The sequence below is a fragment of the Lethenteron reissneri genome, chromosome 12 (genome assembly GCF_015708825.2).
Source record: "Lethenteron reissneri isolate LAM-NWPU_2019-01 chromosome 12, ASM1570882v1, whole genome shotgun sequence".
NCBI lineage: Eukaryota > Metazoa > Chordata > Hyperoartia > Petromyzontiformes > Petromyzontidae > Lethenteron > Lethenteron reissneri.
This window is the reverse complement of record NC_083790.1, coordinates 13,372,277-13,392,635: the sequence shown is the minus strand read 5'-3', so window position 1 is coordinate 13,392,635 and position 20,359 is coordinate 13,372,277. Positions and strand designations below refer to the sequence as shown.

Here is a 20,359-nt window from a genome sequence, read left to right as displayed (position 1 = left end):
GGAGCTTCAGCTTGTAGGGCCTGGAGCTTCCAGCTTGTAGGATGTAGAGCTTCCATCTTGTAGGTGTTGAGCTTCCAGCTTGTAGATGTGGAGCTTCAATTTTTAGATGTGGAGCTTCCAACTTGTAGGATGTGGAGCTTCCAGCTTGTAGACGTGGAGCTTCCAGCTTGTAGGACATAGAGCTTCCAGCTTGTAGGATGTGGAGCTTCAGCTTGTAGACGTGGAGCTTCAGCTTGTAGGACGTAGAGCTTCCAGCTTGTAGGATGTAGAGCTTCAGCTTGTAGACGTAGAGCTTCCAGCTTGTAGACGTGGAGCTTCCAGCTTGTAGGATGTAGAGCTTCAGCTTGTAGACGTAGAGCTTCCAGCTTGTAGACGTGGAGCTTCCAGCTTGTAGACGTGGAGCTTCAGCTTGTAGGACGTGGAGCTTCAACTTGTAGGACGTGGAGCTTCCAGCTTGTAGACGTGGAGCTTCCAGCTTGTAGACGTGGAGCTTCCAGCTTGTAGGACGTAGAGCTTCCAGCTTGTAGGACGTAAAGCTTCCAGCTTGTAGGACGTAGAGCTTCCGCTTGTAGGACGTGGAGCTTCCAGCTTGTAGATGTGGAGCTTCCAGCTTGTAGACGTAGAGCTTCAGCTTGTAGGACGTAGAGCTTCCAGCTTGTAGGACGTAGAGCTTCCAGCTTTGTAGGACGTAGAGCTTCCAGCTTGTAGACGTGGAGCTTCCAGCTTGTAGGAGGTGGAGCTTCCAGCTTGTAGACGTGGAGCTTCCAGCTTGTAGACGTAGAGCTTCCAGCTTGTAGGACGTAGAGCTTCCAGCTTCTAGACGTGGAGCTTCCAGCTTGTAGACTTAGAGCTTCCAGCTTGTAGGACGTAGAGATTCCAGCTTGTAGGACGTAGAGCTTCCAGCTTGTAGACGTGGAGCTTCCAGCTTGTAGGAGGTGGAGCTTCCAGCTTGTAGACCCCTGGCCCGACACTCTCCCACTCCCCCTTGTGGGAGCCCGCACTGCACGCTACGCGTGGTGCCCGCGCTATCCCAGCGCTCACCAAGCCCCACTAGGGCTGGTCTAGGGGGTGTACGCGATGACGGTGCATCGCACGCCATGCTGTCCTAGAGCCAGCCTCACGCAGCAACCCACCCCAGTGCTGTCCACGGCATAAGAACGTCACACAGTGACATCCCCGATGTCACTACAAACGTGTTGCATCCAAATCTACGTCTGCGACTCAGTTGAACCCACATTTCTCAACTCCCTTGAATTGATGATCTAAACTTCTAAATTACTACTTCGAGTCATGAGAGTTTGGCTTTGTGTGAGAGAAAAGCGGAGAAACCAGAGGGTACCAGGCATGCACAGGAGGGGGCCCACACTCAGAGATCCGCACAGGAAAGATTCAGGAATAGACACGCCTGTGCGTTCATCACCATGCCACCTGGCAACCCCAACACACTGCAGCAGCTGCTGCTGGCAAGCAGCCTCCACGCGAACAACGAGCAGCTCGGCGAAACTGCTGGCCGTCGTGGCCGTGCAGAGTTAGCATCGTTTATCTCAAAGTGCAGTCCTGGGGGATGAATAAAAAGCAAAGTCACGGATAACCGCGACATCTCCCCTACTAAATTACACTGTGAGTGGCTGGGTGTGAGTGTGCAGGGTGGTGATGTGAGTGGTTGGGTGTGAGTGTGCAGGGTGACACCGAGTGGCTGGGTGTGAGTGTGCAGGGTGACACTGTGAGTGGCTGGGTGTGAGTGTGCAGGGTGATACTGTGAGTGGCTGGGTGTGAGTGTGCAGGGTGACACTGTGAGTGGCTGGGTGTGAGTGTGCAGGGTGACACTGTGAGTGGTTGGGTGTGAGTGTGCAGGGTGACACTGAGTGGCTGGGTGTGAGTGTGCAGGGTGACACTGAGTGGCTGGGTGTGAGTGTGCAGGGTGGTGATATGAGTGGCTGGGTGTGAGTGTGCAGGGTGATACTGTGAGTGGCTGGGTGTGAGTGTGCAGGGTGACACTGTGAGTGGTTGGGTGTGAGTGTGCAGGGTGGTGATGTGAGTGGCTGGGTGTGAGTGTGCAGGGTGACACTGTGAGTGGCTGGGTGTGAGTGTGCAGGGTGACACTGAGTGGCTGGGTGTGAGTGTGCAGGGTGACACTGAGTGGCTGGGTGTGAGTGTGCAAGGTGACACTGTGAGTGGCTGGGTGTGAGTGTGCAGGGTGACACTGAGTGGCTGGGTGTGGGTGTGCAGGGTGACACTGTGAGTGGCTGGGTGTGAGTGTGCAGGGTGACACTGAGTGGCTGGGTGTGAGTGTGCAGGGTGAGACTGTGAGTGGCTGGGTGTGAGTGTGCAGGGTGACACTGTGAGTGGCTGGGTGTGAGTGTGCAGGGTGACACTGAGTGGCTGGGTGTGAGTGTGCAGGGTGACACTGAGTGGCTGGGTGTGAGTGTGCAAGGTGACACTGTGAGTGGCTGGGTGTGAGTGTGCAGGGTGACACTGAGTGGCTGGGTGTGAGTGTGCAGGGTGACACTGTGAGTGGCTGGGTGTGAGTGTGCAGGGTGACACTGAGTGGCTGGGTGTGAGTGTGCAGGGTGACACTGTGAGTGGCTGGGTGTGAGTGTGCAGGGTGACACTGTGAGTGGCTGGGTGTGAGTGTGCAGGCTGACACTGTGAGTGGTTGGGTGTGAGTGTGCAGGGTGGTGATGTGAGTGGCTGGGTGTGAGTGTGCAGGGTGACACTGAGTGGCTGGGTGTGAGTGTGCAGGGTGGTGATGTGAGTGGGTGTGAGTGTGCAGGGTGACACTGAGTGGCTGGGTGTGAGTGTGCAGGGTGGTGATGTGAGTGGCTGGGTGTGAGTGTGCAGGGTGACACTGAGTGGCTGGGTGTGAGTGTGCAGGGTGACACTGTGAGTGGCTGGGTGTGAGTGTGCAGGGTGGTGATGTGAGTGGCTGGGTGTGAGTGTGCAGGGTGACACTGAGTGGCTGGGTGTGAGTGTGCAGGGTGGTGATGTGAGTGGCTGGGTGTGAGTGTGCAGGGTGACACTGTGAGTGGCTGGGTGTGAGTGTGCAGGGTGACACTGAGTGGCTGGGTGTGAGTGTGCAGGGTGGTGATGTGAGTGGCTGGGTGTGAGTGTGCAGGGTGACACTGTGAGTGGCTGGGTGTGAGTGTGCAGGGTGGTGATGTGAGTGGCTGGGTGTGAGTGTGCAGGGTGACACTGAGTGGCTGGGTGTGATTGTGCAGGGTGACACTGTGAGTGGCTGGGTGTGAGTGTGCAGGGTGATACTGTGAGTGGCTGGGTGTGAGTGTGCAGGGTGACACTGAGTGGCTGGGTGTGAGTGTGCAGGGTGACACTGAGTGGCTGGGTGTGAGTGTGCAGGGTGACACTGAGTGGCTGGGTGTGAGTGTGCAGGGTGACACTGTGAGTGGCTGGGTGTGAGTGTGCAGGGTGGTGATGTGAGTGGCTGGGTGTGAGTGTGCAGGGTGACACTGAGTGGCTGGGTGTGAGTGTGCAGGGTGACACTGTGAGTGGCTGGGTGTGAGTGTGCAGGGTGGTGATGTGAGTGGGTGTTAGTGTGCAGGGTGACACTGAGTGGCTGGGTGTGAGTGTGCAGGGTGACGCTGCGAGTGGCTGGGTGTGAGTGTGCAGGGTGGTGATGTGAGTGGCTGGGTGTGAGTGTGCAGGGTGACGCTGCGAGTGGCTGGGTGTGAGTGTGCAGGGTGGTGATGTGAGTGGCTGGGTGTGAGTGTGCAGGGTGACACTGTGAGTGGCTGAGTGTGAGTGTGCAGGGTGGTGATGTGAGTAGTCACCACGAGGTGAGTGAAGATCCCCAAAAACACGAACGTGCACACGGGACACCGAGTTTCTCACACCTTGAGGTCGACAAGCCTGGTCCTCGCCAGGGACACGTATTCCATCAGCGCAGCGCGTTGCTTCAGCTCCACAAACGGGGGGTTTAGGATGTGAATCTTCCCACGAGAAGGAGGAAAAACAACAATCACGGCACTGCATAGTGTGGCTTAGCGAAGAGCAATTCAGAGATAAATATCCCTCGTGTGAATTGCTGCTGCTGCCACCGCCGCCGCTGCTGTGCCTCCCATTGCATTTGCAAAGTGGTTTACAATGCGCACATTGACTAAGGATGATGTGCTCCGCAGCTCGCTGTGCACAGGAGGGTTTGGTCAGTTTCTCCGCTGACACGTTCCCGGCTTCCTTTCCAACTCCTGGAGGCGCCGGGCGACGAGATGATGGGGTGTGCATATTCGGCCAGGTCACATGCTCAACTGTTCTCGGGAAGCTTGGCACACCACGTGGGTTTCAGTGGTGGGATCGGATGCTAGCCGCATGTTCTTAGCAAACAATAGTTTGAAGCACGGAAACAAAAAAACACTTTTACCACCGCCATCATCAGCCGTGAACACGACCTTGTGACAGAAAAACGTACAGTAGGATGACGTTTCAGTCAAGAGCTCTTCTCTGATATTTAGAAAGCAAGGGGCAGCCAGAACAGACTTGATTCACCCTCAACAGTGAAACAAATACCGAGGCAAGTCATCCTAACCGCTACAATTTTGTAATCTGCGATTCCCCTTGCGAGCCGCACAATAGCGTCTTGCTATTACCCGTGGCTCTGTGAAAAGCAAAGAGTGCCATTGCCCAGATTCTCCGCAGACCATAGATCCTGTTACCTGCAGGATATCATGATGGAATCACTGCCATGTGACACTACTATCTATAAAACATATCGGTAATAAGAGGTCTCCCTTTTTATCAATTTCATTTGCACCATAACTGCCGGCATTTAACCTGTTTCAACTCTAACCTGCTAGGATAGTCGCATTTTCACCAACTCTTTTGAGTTGATGATCTATAAAACATTGCCACACACCCATCATCAATAAATGCTTCTGTTGCGATGGGTTTTCTTATCATTTACAGATTTGAACTAATGCCCGGCCCACGCTGATCAATGGTCTCGGTAATGGTGAGCCAATGGATCAGCACGTGGCGTCAAAGCTTCCCCAGCATTCGTGTGCAGACAACTCGGAGAGGTGGCCCATTGGGTGGCGCATTCGCCACTTGTCGCACAGCTTCTCGGGTTGAATCCCGGCGGCCACCCTGGTTATTGCATACGATGAATTCACCTTAAATGCACTCCGTCTGTTTCACAGTGAATGTCATAGATACCCTGACATTCTATTTTTGTTTATTTTACCAGGTAAGGGCCACTGAGCTATATAGCTCTTTTTCAGAAGTGCCCTGATGATAGCTCAACGAAGTGGCACATCACATGGAAATGTAATGCCGCCAAATACTTTTAAGCGCACGGAGAAAAATCCACGTGACCACGGGGAGAGACACATGCAAACTACAAATATACAACAGGCATCAAGATTCGGGATAGAACCCACGACCTCCTGCATGCCAGGCGAGGGAGTTGACATCTAACCACCACGGTGCTCCGAATTGGCCATTAGAAACAGATTGGCCATTGTGCCAAGCATCATGGTTACAATTGCCTATTTCGAAAAAATTTCCTGCAAATGACTCAATTGGGATTACGCATGGACATCATTGCCCTCCACTGACAGCCTCACGTCCACTTTCAGACCAGTGCCAAGTCACCTCGTTGTGCCACATTGGGACAGCTGCCACTGGTGGGGGGGGGGGGGCTTTGAATGTTTACGAGCCGAGATGTAAGGAGCTTCGAGAGGCATTTAAGGCAATACCATATGAACATAAAGACTGTTATACATAAGAGGTTTTTTTTTATTAAATCCTGTAAATAGAAATGCGTCGTTAAACTCGCCACCACCCGACAAAGCCAATTACGAAGGTTTGTCATGTAAACAAAACATGCCAATTCGTTACTAGTTCAGCACACCCGTGAGTTAGAGAATAAACCCACAACATTTACAATTCGAGTACCGGTAATAATAACCAACCTAATCAGGCCTACGTGTTAAACTGACAGAATATTGTTTGTGATTATTGTGACCCCTCTGCTCGACTCACCTTGAGGTAGTGCGGAGGCTCAAATGGCACCAGCTCCGACAGGAACTTGAGGAGGAACAACAGCGACTTCTTGCTGCCCACGTGGAACCCTTTGGCGTCACCGAAAGAGCTCTGGAGACAGCAACGCCCGAGCGAGAATCAAATCCCTGACGATGCTGCATTCACAGATGGCTCCCAGCGGCGCCCACCGGCCACAACAAGTAAACTCCTCCGCACGCAGCCATCGAGCATCTCCAGCAACTGGGATCCAGCTTGGGGCAATGGGGGGTGATCTTAACCCCCCGACCCCCGCCTCCTTGGAACCCCAAAACGTGGCATTGTATTAATATTTACCAGAGAACATGTGTTTTTGTTAATAATGCAGGGCCCTATTAATTGAAATGTCACGAGCGCAGAGGTCTGACTCTGCCCGTCTGGCTCACTCAGAGAAGCCGCGAGTGCTGCACACAGCTCGGAGTTAAAACCCTGGGACGCTTTGCAAAGGAAGGGAAATTATTGCACGGGTGAAACGCCACCACCATGAACGCTCCGCCACCACCAGACAAATAATCTTTTATTTTTTTTAAATCGCTAACGTCTCACCTCTGATATGTTGTCGTCATCTACCATAATCAATCCACTGCTGGATGAAGGCCTCACCTAGGCTGCTGCCACCACTACGAACCTGTGATGTAATAAGTCACCAAGCACCGATACATGGAGCTGATTTTATTTCTCCATCTCCTCACTGCACTGCCTCTCAGATCCATTGCAACGTTATTCTTGACCACCGGCCATTGTCCATTCGTACGACGCGTCCCACCCGAGCAAACACATCTTTCTTTCCTGTTAGAATGAGATCATGAATCTGCGTATGGTCCCTAATCAATCCATCATGAGTTCCATTCTCCATCTCTCCGTGTAAATGCAAGTATGCTAAACTAATTATGTCAGGATATGAAAAGGCCGGGGAGACTTATTCATGGTATGTAGACACGTATCGCGAACGTTCACGTGCATTGAAAAAACATGAAATGTTTATCTCGTGCGTCCGAAACCCAATGTGTGCCTGTAGATTCCGTGTCAGACCGGGGAACAACTGATTCTCAAGAGGAACAAAATAAGCAGACAACAAGCCTCCCTCACATCGATTTCGGTCCACATAAAATAAAGAGCATTTTCTACACATCCCATCAGTCACACAGCCCCCAGCATTGCTTCGACATAAACAAACTCTGCATCGTTTTTGACCTCAGCAGGATTGGTTCGATATAATAAATAATAAAACCTCTATTTTATAAAGTGCCTTTCATATTGAAACATCTCAAAGCCCTCTACATCAAAAATAAACGACACACAAGTATAGATAAAATATAAGCAAAATAGAAATCTAAAAACAATATCAATGACGACAATCGAAATTTAAAAAAAACTCTGAGAAAAGCGAATAATAATAATAATTTCGATTTAAAGCTTTCGTCACTGCAGGGATTCATCTTCTTGGTTCTTTCGGTAAAGTCACGTAGAAGGGAAGTAATAAAATAATAAAAATAAAATTATTATTATTTTTATTATGTTTTATTTTTATTATTTTATTACTTCCCTTCTACGTGACTTTACCGAAAGAACCAAGAAGAATAATAATAATAATAAAGACTTACCTAGTAAGGCCCACAGAGCTATAAAGCTATTTTTAAGAACCGACGTCAGAAGCGCAAATGATCATTTAACAAAGAGGCTTATCACGTGGAATTTTCTGGCAGCCAAATACTGTAAATGCATGTTTATAAATGTGGAGGGAAAAACCAGGGGATCCGGAGAAAAATCTACACGACCACGGGGAGAGAAACACACAAACTCCAAATATACCACAGGCATCAGGGTCAGGATGAAACCCACGACCTCCTGTATACCAGGCGAGGTAGTTAACATCTCGCCGCCACAGGGCCCGCAATAACAACAAATACAGAGTAATCAAATCAGACAACAAAACTGGTTTTCAAATCTTAAGTTACGAGAAAAATTCTGCACAAGTGGGTAAGTTTTAAGACGCAATAAAAAAAGTGAAACAGACTCAGAATCTGTCCTAGAAAGGGGGATTCCACAATCACGGGGCCTGGCTGCAGCAGGCTCTACGTGTCTCCCATACAACATCAACACCACCACAGTCTTGTCTTTGCAATGATGAGTAGACCAGAATCAGCTGATCTAAGTTTTCTCAGTGGTATATAAAAGTAGAGCAGATTGGCCAGAGGGAGCCAGTGCAGGGACAAAAGACTAGGAATCATATGTGGGCATACAATTTAGATCTGGTTAAAACCCAGGCTGCTGACTTTTAAATATTTTTTTATCTATTTAAAACCTTTTTTAGAAATGCCAGCAAGCAAGGCATTACAGTAATCCAACCTATATGAAAAAAAGTAAAGCACCAGCTTCTCAGCATCAGGAATGGACAGCATAGGTCTTAGTCGAGGTATGTTGGTAATTTTCAGTCGATCATCGAACACATTCCTGCGGAGAAAGCTGGTAGGAACGTTGGGTTGCTCGGTCAATGGCCAGGGTCAACGGCGGCGTGGTGTATTCCGAAAATATGCCCGACTGTGAGGGCGGGCACAAGCCGGCGTGAGTAGGTTAAACGTTGAGTTTTATAAGGGAACCAAGGCATGACCAGCGCCTCCCCACCCAGCCCCACCCCTCCCACCCAGCCACACCCAGCTCCACCCTCCCCACCCAGCCCCTCCCTCCCCACCCACCCCATCCCTCCCCACCCTCCCCACCCAGCCCCTCCCCACCCTCCCCTCTCTACCCAGCCCCACCCATTTTTGGATGCACGAGGGACAGACACAATAATCCCCTGTGGGCTGGTGGAAACAGGTGGTTCTTACCAGTATTATCCAGTGGCTTAGGAGGGAAGGGGGCGCCAGATTTAAAAAAACGCCGGAAAATCACAATTATTTAAATTAACTAATTTTTGCATATTATTGCATAACATTATGTTTTTAGGTGTTGTGCATGTTTTTTTAGTATTTTAAATTTGTTTACGATATGACATTGGCCTGAATAAAATACTATTTTTTTTCAAATATCCTCCTGTAGAAAGTTACCATATTTACTGCACTGTACTTACCACTCCAATATCGAAGACTCTGCATGGGGTGATGTAATATTCATTGTTCTGTGATGTCTGTATATTGCTCGCTAACGCAATCGAACGCGTTGCTTTCATAGTGACATAGAAATCGGTCACTTAGCAGCACAGCGCTGGCTGCTGGCAGGGAAGAGGATCTGCAGCTACAGCAGCCCTGACTGACAGCAGGTCACGTGATAGACCAGAGAGGGATGTAGGGGAAAGGTCACGGAAGGGGCACATCAAGAACCCGCTAGTAGGTTCCAGAAGGGGGTGTGGCCTGGGCGGAGCCAGGCCACGCTGACAGTGTAAGAGGGGCCCCGGGAGGGGACCTCGGGGCTGTTGTGTGGAGTGGGATCCCGTCGTGCTGCTGCTGGAATATTCTTCTCCGTCTCCATCTTCACCGTCTCGGCGTCGCCAGTCAGCCAGTCAGGCAGTCTACCAGCTGTCCTGACTGGGAACCGTAGTTACCCAGTGTGAACTGTTAAGGCCGTTTAATAAACAGTGTCTCCTACTTTTAGTGTCTCTGAGTCAGTCACTACACTTTGAAGGAGGAGCCTACTTGTACATATGCTCTTGTTTAGAAAAACCATGTGTTTGACGATTGCCAGACTGATGCAGCCTTTACTCCGACGCTCTGGCGAACCCCGAATTCCACATACTTTTCACCGGATCGCACTGTATATTTTCTCTTGACTTAAAGCTTTCGTGACTGCAGGAATTAATTCGGTAAAGTCACGTAGATACCTGAAGATGATTGCTTGTGTTGCGATCGAAACGTCGTGATTTAAAAAAAATTCTATCTACGCGACTTTACCGAAAGACCCAAAGAATATGTATATTTTGTTTTTATTAGTTATTAGTCACGAAAATTTAACAAGAGCAGTATTTTCATTGGTTAAGTTTTTGTATGTAGTGCATAATGTACTGTACATAATATTTGACACTGAAATCAAGAATAGCTACTTTTTGTTTGTCACGCACATGGTGCCGATTGCAGGACAAGTTACAGCCTTCGGAAAGGGTTTCCAGCGATCGCCAGACTGCACGCCGGATTCGCTGGATCAGCCCGGAACTCACCTGGAACCACCGCGTGTAGCTGGCTGACCCCCCAGCGTCACCCAGCGCTGCCTGGCGTGCCAGCAGCAGCGCCAGAACGAGGCTCTCGACCTCGTAGCTGCAGAACGCCTGCGTCAGCAGCCTCCGCAGCATGTCTGCAGGGTAGGAGCCGCAGGCACAGAGTTACGGGCTACAGTGGGGATCCTTCTCTTACCGAGCGCCCCAAGAGGACTTTCAGGCAGTTTTGCCAAGCCGCACATTCCTTTTCTTCTTTTGTATGGCCTATGAAAGAACGATTAGACATTCAGTTGTTAAGTGATTTACCCATTCGGATTTGGTGGTAGGGTGACTCAGTGGAAACACTAGTGCCTCATGGCAAGTAGTATGTATGTTCTCCCCCTGTTTTCCAGAGTGTGAGTGTGTATGTGTGAGGTTGTGTGTGAAGGACACTGCTACTGGCTAGTTGGAGGCAGTGGCCCTCCAACAACAACGGAGGGCAGAGGAACGATGCTCACAACAACGATCGGAGTGCCGGGCAGCTAAAATGCAGCAAGTTCGCACAATAGGGGGTACAACTGGTGCATCTGCCAGTCATCTCAGTTAGCCAACCGATGGCACCTGGATCTGTCCCGTGACCTCCTGTCAGCGAGCCTTCGACACTTCACGTGGCCTCAAAGTGCACCTGGCCTGGGCTGGCTGGCACCGGCGCTGTGGTGACGTCACCGCCACTTAGTGGCAAATGGCGGGTATTGGTGTGTGTTAGTTTGAGTGCCTGTACGTCCCCCCCTGTTCTGTATGGATTTCCTACGAGTTATCTGGTTTCCGCCCATCGCATGTGCGTGCATTTAGCGATGGGAGGGTGTTTGGCCAACTGGTATTGGCCAAACATCCCAATGCTGAAAAATTACCTGGAAATTACTGAATTAAGAATGCACACTTGGCAGGACCCTCTTGAATCAGTCTTGAGAGACTCGTGGAGGCTTTTCTGGATAAACAAGTTGCAATATCAATCATAAGCCACAGTACACGGTCTGCTTATATGCTTACCGCTTTGATTGAAATATTTTTCTCCCACCAAGTATATGTAATAATGTTCAGGAGGACTTGGACGCCGGGGTTGGAGGCACACTTATTTATTCAGTACAAGGTACAACACAGACCGGGACGTACAACACTGGAAGGGGTGTCGGCCCCTTCACCAGTCTAACTGGGAAGTCACGCTCTAGGCTACACCTAGACTACCTCTAGGTCCTCCACTATCGAGCTAGGGGAGGCTAGCTAACCCAGCCCTGGTTAAGCTGGGATTACGGCGCCCGGAGTCCCCAGACCGGCTCTGACAAGAGCATCGGCTCTGGCTCTCGAGGCCACGCCACTGGCTCGGTCCTGGTCGGCCCTGAGAAGGGCAGCGATCCAGGGGAGTCCGAGGGCTCTGTCTAGTAGATCTTCCTTCTTCACTGGTTTAAGCTTAATACATACTGCCCTGAGCCCTCCGGCTCACCCCTTTATATATCCCTCCCCCGTTGAGGGGTGGGGCCGCGGGGGATCCCAGCTCCGTGTCAGCCCCCCAGGCTGAACGGTGCGGACGTCGCTGTGAGCACCTCCCCGCGCACAGACATAGCCACGCCCAGTGTGTTTGTTTACCGTCCGACACAACTGTATAACACCCCCTCCGTAACACCCCTACATATATACAGTAAACCTTCTCTATCCACGGGGGTTATGTTCTTGAAAATGCTCTCGAATGCATAAACCGTGGTCAACAGGAAAAAAGGGCAACGTTCCTGGTACGAGTGAACATGGGGGGGGGGGGGTAAATGGTTAATGTTTAATAATAATTACCACAAAAAATAATACTTTACAAAGAACAATGTTTTTTTTTATTACCTTTGATGATGGTAATTTGACGACGATGGAGATGGTAGTGATGAATTCAGGAGGATGACTCAACGAGAGATAAAGGTGTTTGATAACAACACCACAGAGTTTGTTATCATTTTAGCACTCTGGGGGAGAGCTCGCTGCAACACACTTTCTCTGATTGCATTTTGTGTTCCTTTTTGATGGACCTCACAGTCAACTCGTTTATACCAAAATGTATAAACGAGTCGACTTGTCAGTACGTATAAAGTAAAAGTGCACACTGGCGAGTTCTGAGCGAGATGAGTGCGAGACTTGAGGACGAAGCGGGCAGCAGAGGGGGCGTGCCCAATCTTGGCGGCAGACCGTTTCAAATGTAGTAACAAGATCCTGCACCTCCCCGGTGTGGGTGGTCTGTAGGCACTACGTACAACTCTTAAATACTGGAATCTGGCGGGTAGCGAATAGGGAATTGGTATACATTTAGTAACTCGCGAATCCAGAACTCGAGCATAGTGATGGCTTTTTTATTAGTATTTTTGTATTATTGGGTGCAATTGTGAACAGACATATCAGACATTAAATTTCGATTTAAAGCTTTCGTGACTGCAGGGATTCATCTTCTTGGTTCTTTCGGTAAAGTCACGTAGAAGGGAAGTAATAAAATAATAAAAATAAAACATAATAAAACAATTCTCACGACGTTTCGGCCACAACGCAAGCAGCCGTCCTCAGGTGAAAACCAGGTCCGTCGAGGCGACAGAGTCTGAATGAAACAGCACACGGGCTTGGAGCATATATATAAGCTGGGCGCATTGACAAAGGAATTTGCATATCAACAGGAATTTAGCATATTTATGGGAAATGCAGGAATGTGATTAGTACTGCATATGAATGTGCATTATGCAGGATTAACAGCATCAAAGGGAGCTGCAGTTACTGCTGCTGCAGCAGTTGCTGCTGCTGCTGCAGTTTCTGCTGCTGCTGCAGTTGCTGCTGCTGCTGCAGTTGCTGCTGCTGCTGCACTTGCTGCTGCTGCTGCACTTGCTGCTGCTGCTGCACTTGCTGCTGCTGCTGCTGCACTTGCTGCTGCTGCTGCAGTTGCTGCCTTATCCATTTTAATATAACACTATGTATTATTCTACCCACCCTAATGTGTATCATACTGCTATATGTTTACTGTACAATTACGACACCATACATTACTCTGCACACTGCACCATGCCAGTGAGTGGAACGCGGTCTGAAAGTCACCGTTAACGTGAACACAATCAGTTAAGATCCGAAATGGTTTATTACGTCCTTCCAATGATTGCTAAGCCAGAATCCATCTTCTCGGTTGAAATTGTCTCTGTGTTTGTATATGTGGATCGCCTCATGAACGAATCTCTCATGATAGCCAGATGGCTTGCAGAGAACCTCTGTCTTGGAGAAGTCAATGTCATGTGAGCCCACTGAATTGTAACAGTGATCTGCCACGGCTGAGGTGTTTGTCCTACCGTGTTTCAGGTCTGCCTTATGTTCACGGATGCGGTCCGAGACATGTCGTTTGGTTTCTCCAATGTAACTGCTACCACAGAGGCAACTTAGTTTGTAGACGCCAGGGTACTGTATGTCTGGAACCACATCTTTTACAGACGGGACCAGATCACGGATTTTATGTACTGTGTTGAATCGGACCTGGATCTTGTGTTTAATCAGGATTTTGGAGATCTTTTTTGTGACCCCAGCAATGTAGGGTAAGGTGATGGTCTTGAAAGGCTCCTCAACAGGATCCTTCTTGATGGTTGGAGTGATGGCTTTGCGGATTGTGTAGTCGGAGTAACCATTAGCCTTAAGAGCTTGGCGTACGTGTTTGAGTTCACTGGAAATGTGTTCATGGTCGGAGATGCATTGGGCTCTATGATATAGAGTCTTGATGAGGGAATTCTTCTGGGATGGATGGTGGTGGGAATCCGGTTTTAGATAAGCATCCGTGTGGGTGGCTTTCCTGTAGACAGAGTGGCTCATTGAACCATCAGGTCTCCTTTTGATTAGGACATCCAAAAAGGGTAGCTTGCCATCATTTTCGACTTCCATGGTGAATCTGATGGCTGGGTGTATGGAATTGATGTGGTCGAGAAATTGGTCTAGAGCAGGCCGGCCATGTGGCCAGATGACAAAAGTGTCGTCTACGTACCTCTTCCATAAGGTCGGGCGTAGAGTGGCAGTCTGGATGGCGTCCGTCTCAAATTTCTCCATGAAGATGTTGGCTACAACCGGAGATAGGGGGGAGCCCATTGGGGTGCCCTCAATTTGCTTGTAGAAGGTTCCATTCCAGGTGAAGTATGTATTGGTTAAGCAGTGTCTCACCAGGGGGGGTACCCCAGCATTCAGTCCTTGATGAACCAAGTCTTCAATGATTGCGATGGTGTCAGGCACAGGCACCTTGGTGAACAAGGAAACCACATCAAAACTGACAAGCAGGTCGTCTGGGGACAGGGCAATCCCCTTGATTGTCGATACCAGGTCAGTAGAGTTTAGTACTGCAGAGGTGGTTTTTCCAGTGAAAGGCCGTAGGATTTCGGACAAAAAACGAGCCAGTTTGTAAGTGGGGGAGTTGATAGTAGAGACAATGGGACGAAGAGGTGTATCTTCTTTATGTATCTTTGGCAAGCCGTACAATCTTGGTGGCCTGGCTGCAGAAGGTTTCAACGAGAACTGTTTGGTCTGATCAATTAATGCGGTTGAAGCAGAAATGATGTTGTTGGTTTTGGAGACGAGGCTGTTGGTGGGGTCTCTTTTATTTTTGTATAGCTGCCATCGTTGAGTAGTTCTTGAATTTTGTTGTTGTATTCTATTTTGTCCATGATGACAGTGGCATTGCCTTTGTCGGCTGAGAGGATGACAATGTCATCCCTCTTTTTTAATTGAGCTAATTCAAAACGCTCATCTTTGCTAATGTTGCTAGCTGGCATCTTAGCGTTTTTGAGGGTTACAGAGATTTCAGATCTTGCTACGTCTGCAGCGATGTGACTCAAGCCCTTGAGAGCTACATCTACTCGAGCAATTATATCATTAACTGGTATGTGTCTAGGTGTGACTGCAAAGTTTAGTCCTTTAGCTAAAACGGATTTCAAACCTTCAGAAATAGGACTGTTACTGCGATTAATTACGACTTTGTTAACATCTAGCTTTTCAATGTGTGGGTCCGGTTTCTTGTTTGAGAGGCGGTTGAATTTGGAAATCAAGTTGTCCTTACATTTAGTCGACATAGCGGCAGCTGAAGAGGCAGTCATTTTTTCCACATGTTCCCAATCCGATGTGGACATTGTTACACTCAAAGATAAGTGTGATTTGTAGAGTGTCTTGTCTAACTGATCTAGTTCGGTGCGCGTAAGTCTGATTTTCTCTGAGATAAGAGCTAAACTAGTTCTAGACAGAATTCGTTTCGCATTAGAAGAAGTTACAGCAGCAGATGTTAGTGTAAATGCGTTTGGTATTACCTTAGAGTCGCGGCATCTCTTCAGAAAGGTGAGAGACTCGATTAGCTGAGCCTTCTTATCCCGGAGCTTGTTGAAGGATCTCAAAGTTATGTGGAAACCCTCCCCGTAGAGGCGGTTAAATTTCGATTTAAAGCTTTCGTGACTGCAGGGATTCATCTTCTTGGTTCTTTCGGTAAAGTCACGTAGAAGGGAAGTAATAAAATAATAAAAATAAAACATAATAAAACAATTCTCACGACGTTTCGGCCACAACGCAAGCAGCCGTCCTCAGGTGAAAACCAGGTCCGTCGAGGCGACAGAGTCTGAATGAAACAGCACACGGGCTTGGAGCATATATATAAGCTGGGCGCATTGACAAAGGAATTTGCATATCAACAGGAATTTAGCATATTTATGGGAAATGCAGGAATGTGATTAGTACTGCATATGAATGTGCATTATGCAGGATTAACAGCATCAAAGGGAGCTGCAGTTACTGCTGCTGCAGCAGTTGCTGCTGCTGCTGCAGTTTCTGCTGCTGCTGCAGTTGCTGCTGCTGCTGCAGTTGCTGCTGCTGCTGCACTTGCTGCTGCTGCTGCACTTGCTGCTGCTGCTGCACTTGCTGCTGCTGCTGCACTTGCTGCTGCTGCTGCAGTTGCTGCCTTATCCATTTTAATATAACACTATGTATTATTCTACCCACCCTAATGTGTATCATACTGCTATATGTTTACTGTACAATTACGACACCATACATTACTCTGCACACTGCACCATGCCAGTGAGTGGAACGCGGTCTGAAAGTCACCGTTAACGTGAACACAATCAGTTAAGATCCGAAATGGTTTATTACGTCCTTCCAATGATTGCTAAGCCAGAATCCATCTTCTCGGTTGAAATTGTCTCTGTGTTTGTATATGTGGATCGCCTCATGAACGAATCTCTCATGATAGCCAGATGGCTTGCAGAGAACCTCTGTCTTGGAGAAGTCAATGTCATGTGAGCCCACTGAATTGTAACAGTGATCTGCCACGGCTGAGGTGTTTGTCCTACCGTGTTTCAGGTCTGCCTTATGTTCACGGATGCGGTCCGAGACATGTCGTTTGGTTTCTCCAATGTAACTGCTACCACAGAGGCAACTTAGTTTGTAGACGCCAGGGTACTGTATGTCTGGAACCACATCTTTTACAGACGGGACCAGATCACGGATTTTATGTACTGTGTTGAATCGGACCTGGATCTTGTGTTTAATCAGGATTTTGGAGATCTTTTTTGTGACCCCAGCAATGTAGGGTAAGGTGATGGTCTTGAAAGGCTCCTCAACAGGATCCTTCTTGATGGTTGGAGTGATGGCTTTGCGGATTGTGTAGTCGGAGTAACCATTAGCCTTAAGAGCTTGGCGTACGTGTTTGAGTTCACTGGAAATGTGTTCATGGTCGGAGATGCATTGGGCTCTATGATATAGAGTCTTGATGAGGGAATTCTTCTGGGATGGATGGTGGTGGGAATCCGGTTTTAGATAAGCATCCGTGTGGGTGGCTTTCCTGTAGACAGAGTGGCTCATTGAACCATCAGGTCTCCTTTTGATTAGGACATCCAAAAAGGGTAGCTTGCCATCATTTTCGACTTCCATGGTGAATCTGATGGCTGGGTGTATGGAATTGATGTGGTCGAGAAATTGGTCTAGAGCAGGCCGGCCATGTGGCCAGATGACAAAAGTGTCGTCTACGTACCTCTTCCATAAGGTCGGGCGTAGAGTGGCAGTCTGGATGGCGTCCGTCTCAAATTTCTCCATGAAGATGTTGGCTACAACCGGAGATAGGGGGGAGCCCATTGGGGTGCCCTCAATTTGCTTGTAGAAGGTTCCATTCCAGGTGAAGTATGTATTGGTTAAGCAGTGTCTCACCAGGGGGGGTACCCCAGCATTCAGTCCTTGATGAACCAAGTCTTCAATGATTGCGATGGTGTCAGGCACAGGCACCTTGGTGAACAAGGAAACCACATCAAAACTGACAAGCAGGTCGTCTGGGGACAGGGCAATCCCCTTGATTGTCGATACCAGGTCAGTAGAGTTTAGTACTGCAGAGGTGGTTTTTCCAGTGAAAGGCCGTAGGATTTCGGACAAAAAACGAGCCAGTTTGTAAGTGGGGGAGTTGATAGTAGAGACAATGGGACGAAGAGGTGTATCTTCTTTATGTATCTTTGGCAAGCCGTACAATCTTGGTGGTGACTTTCAGACCGCGTTCCACTCACTGGCATGGTGCAGTGTGCAGAGTAATGTATGGTGTCGTAATTGTACAGTAAACATATAGCAGTATGATACACATTAGGGTGGGTAGAATAATACATAGTGTTATATTAAAATGGATAAGGCAGCAGCAGCAAGTGCAGCAGCAGCAGCAAGTGCAGCAGCAGCAGCAAGTGCAGCAGCAGCAGCAAGTGCAGCAGCAGCAAGTGCAGCAGCAGCAGCAACTGCAGCAGCAGCAGCAACTGCAGCAGCAGCAGAAACTGCAGCAGCAGCAGCAACTGCTGCAGCAGCAGTAACTGCAGCTCCCTTTGATGCTGTTAATCCTGCATAATGCACATTCATATGCAGTACTAATCACATTCCTGCATTTCCCATAAATATGCTAAATTCCTGTTGATATGCAAATTCCTTTGTCAATGCGCCCAGCTTATATATATGCTCCAAGCCCGTGTGCTGTTTCATTCAGACTCTGTCGCCTCGACGGACCTGGTTTTCACCTGAGGACGGCTGCTTGCGTTGTGGCCGAAACGTCGTGAGAATTGTTTTATTATGTTTTATTTTTATTATTTTATTACTTCCCTTCTACGTGACTTTACCGAAAGAACCAAGAAGATGAATCCCTGCAGTCACGAAAGCTTTAAATCGAAATTTAACCGCCTCTACGGGGAGGGTTTCCACATAACTTTGAGATCCTTCAACAAGCTCCGGGATAAGAAGGCTCAGCTAATCGAGTCTCTCACCTTTCTGAAGAGATGCCGCGACTCTAAGGTAATACCAAACGCATTTACACTAACATCTGCTGCTGTAACTTCTTCTAATGCGAAACGAATTCTGTCTAGAACTAGTTTAGCTCTTATCTCAGAGAAAATCAGACTTACGCGCACCGAACTAGATCAGTTAGACAAGACACTCTACAAATCACACTTATCTTTGAGTGTAACAATGTCCACATCGGATTGGGAACATGTGGAAAAAATGACTGCCTCTTCAGCTGCCGCTATGTCGACTAAATGTAAGGACAACTTGATTTCCAAATTCAACCGCCTCTCAAACAAGAAACCGGACCCACACATTGAAAAGCTAGATGTTAACAAAGTCGTAATTAATCGCAGTAACAGTCCTATTTCTGAAGGTTTGAAATCCGTTTTAGCTAAAGGACTAAACTTTGCAGTCACACCTAGACACATACCAGTTAATGATATAATTGCTCGAGTAGATGTAGCTCTCAAGGGCTTGAGTCACATCGCTGCAGACGTAGCAAGATCTGAAATCTCTGTAACCCTCAAAAACGCTAAGATGCCAGCTAGCAACATTAGCAAAGATGAGCGTTTTGAATTAGCTCAATTAAAAAAGAGGGATGACATTGTCATCCTCTCAGCCGACAAAGGCAATGCCACTGTCATCATGGACAAAATAGAATACAACAACAAAATTCAAGAACTACTCAACGATGGCAGCTATACAAAAATAAAAAGAGACCCCACCAACAGCCTCGTCTCCAAAACCAACAACATCATTTCTGCTTCAACCGCATTAATTGATCAGACCAAACAGTTCTCGTTGAAACCTTCTGCAGCCAGGCCACCAAGATTGTACGGCTTGCCAAAGATACATAAAGAAGATACACCTCTTCGTCCCATTGTCTCTACTATCAACTCCCCCACTTACAAACTGGCTCGTTTTTTGTCCGAAATCCTACGGCCTTTCACTGGAAAAACCACCTCTGCAGTACTAAACTCTACTGACCTGGTATCGACAATCAAGGGGATTGCCCTGTCCCCAGACGACCTGCTTGTCAGTTTTGATGTGGTTTCCTTGTTCACCAAGGTGCCTGTGCCTGACACCATCGCAATCATTGAAGACTTGGTTCATCAAGGACTGAATGCTGGGGTACCCCCCCTGGTGAGACACTGCTTAACCAATACATACTTCACCTGGAATGGAACCTTCTACAAGCAAATTGAGGGCACCCCAATGGGCTCCCCCCTATCTCCGGTTGTAGCCAACATCTTCATGGAGAAATTTGAGACGGACGCCATCCAGACTGCCACTCTACGCCCGACCTTATGGAAGAGGTACGTAGACGACACTTTTGTCATCTGGCCACATGGCCGGCCTGCTCTAGACCAATTTCTCGACCACATCAATTCCATACACCCAGCCATCAGATTCACCATGGAAGTCGAAAATGATGGCAAGCTACCCTTTTTGGATGTCCTAATCAAAAGGAGACCTGATGGTTCAATGAGCCACTCTGTCTACAGGAAAGCCACCCACACGGATGCTTATCTAAAACCGGATTCCCACCACCATCCATCCCAGAAGAATTCCCTCATCAAGACTCTATATCATAGAGCCCAATGCATCTCCGACCATGAACACATTTCCAGTGAACTCAAACACGTACGCCAAGCTCTTAAGGCTAATGGTTACTCCGACTACACAATCCGCAAAGCCATCACTCCAACCATCAAGAAGGATCCTGTTGAGGAGCCTTTCAAGACCATCACCTTACCCTACATTGCTGGGGTCACAAAAAAGATCTCCAAAATCCTGATTAAACACAAGATCCAGGTCCGATTCAACACAGTACATAAAATCCGTGATCTGGTCCCGTCTGTAAAAGATGTGGTT

At 48.4% G+C, this 20,359-nt stretch overlaps 1 protein-coding gene across 1 annotated transcript in view; it reads right to left on the bottom strand.

Moving 5' to 3' along the window:
* The window catches only part of LOC133341675 (Fanconi anemia group A protein homolog), a 138,191-nt gene that overhangs the window by 78,596 nt on the left and 39,236 nt on the right, over nucleotides 1-20,359 (bottom strand). Inside the window, exons 18-20 of the mRNA XM_061550266.1 lie at nucleotides 10,178-10,311; nucleotides 5,992-6,102; nucleotides 3,849-3,944 (exon numbers count right to left, since the gene is read on the bottom strand). Of these exons, the coding sequence (XP_061406250.1) occupies nucleotides 3,849-3,944; nucleotides 5,992-6,102; nucleotides 10,178-10,311 (341 nt within the window). The remainder of the gene's footprint in view (nucleotides 1-3,848; nucleotides 3,945-5,991; nucleotides 6,103-10,177; nucleotides 10,312-20,359) is intronic.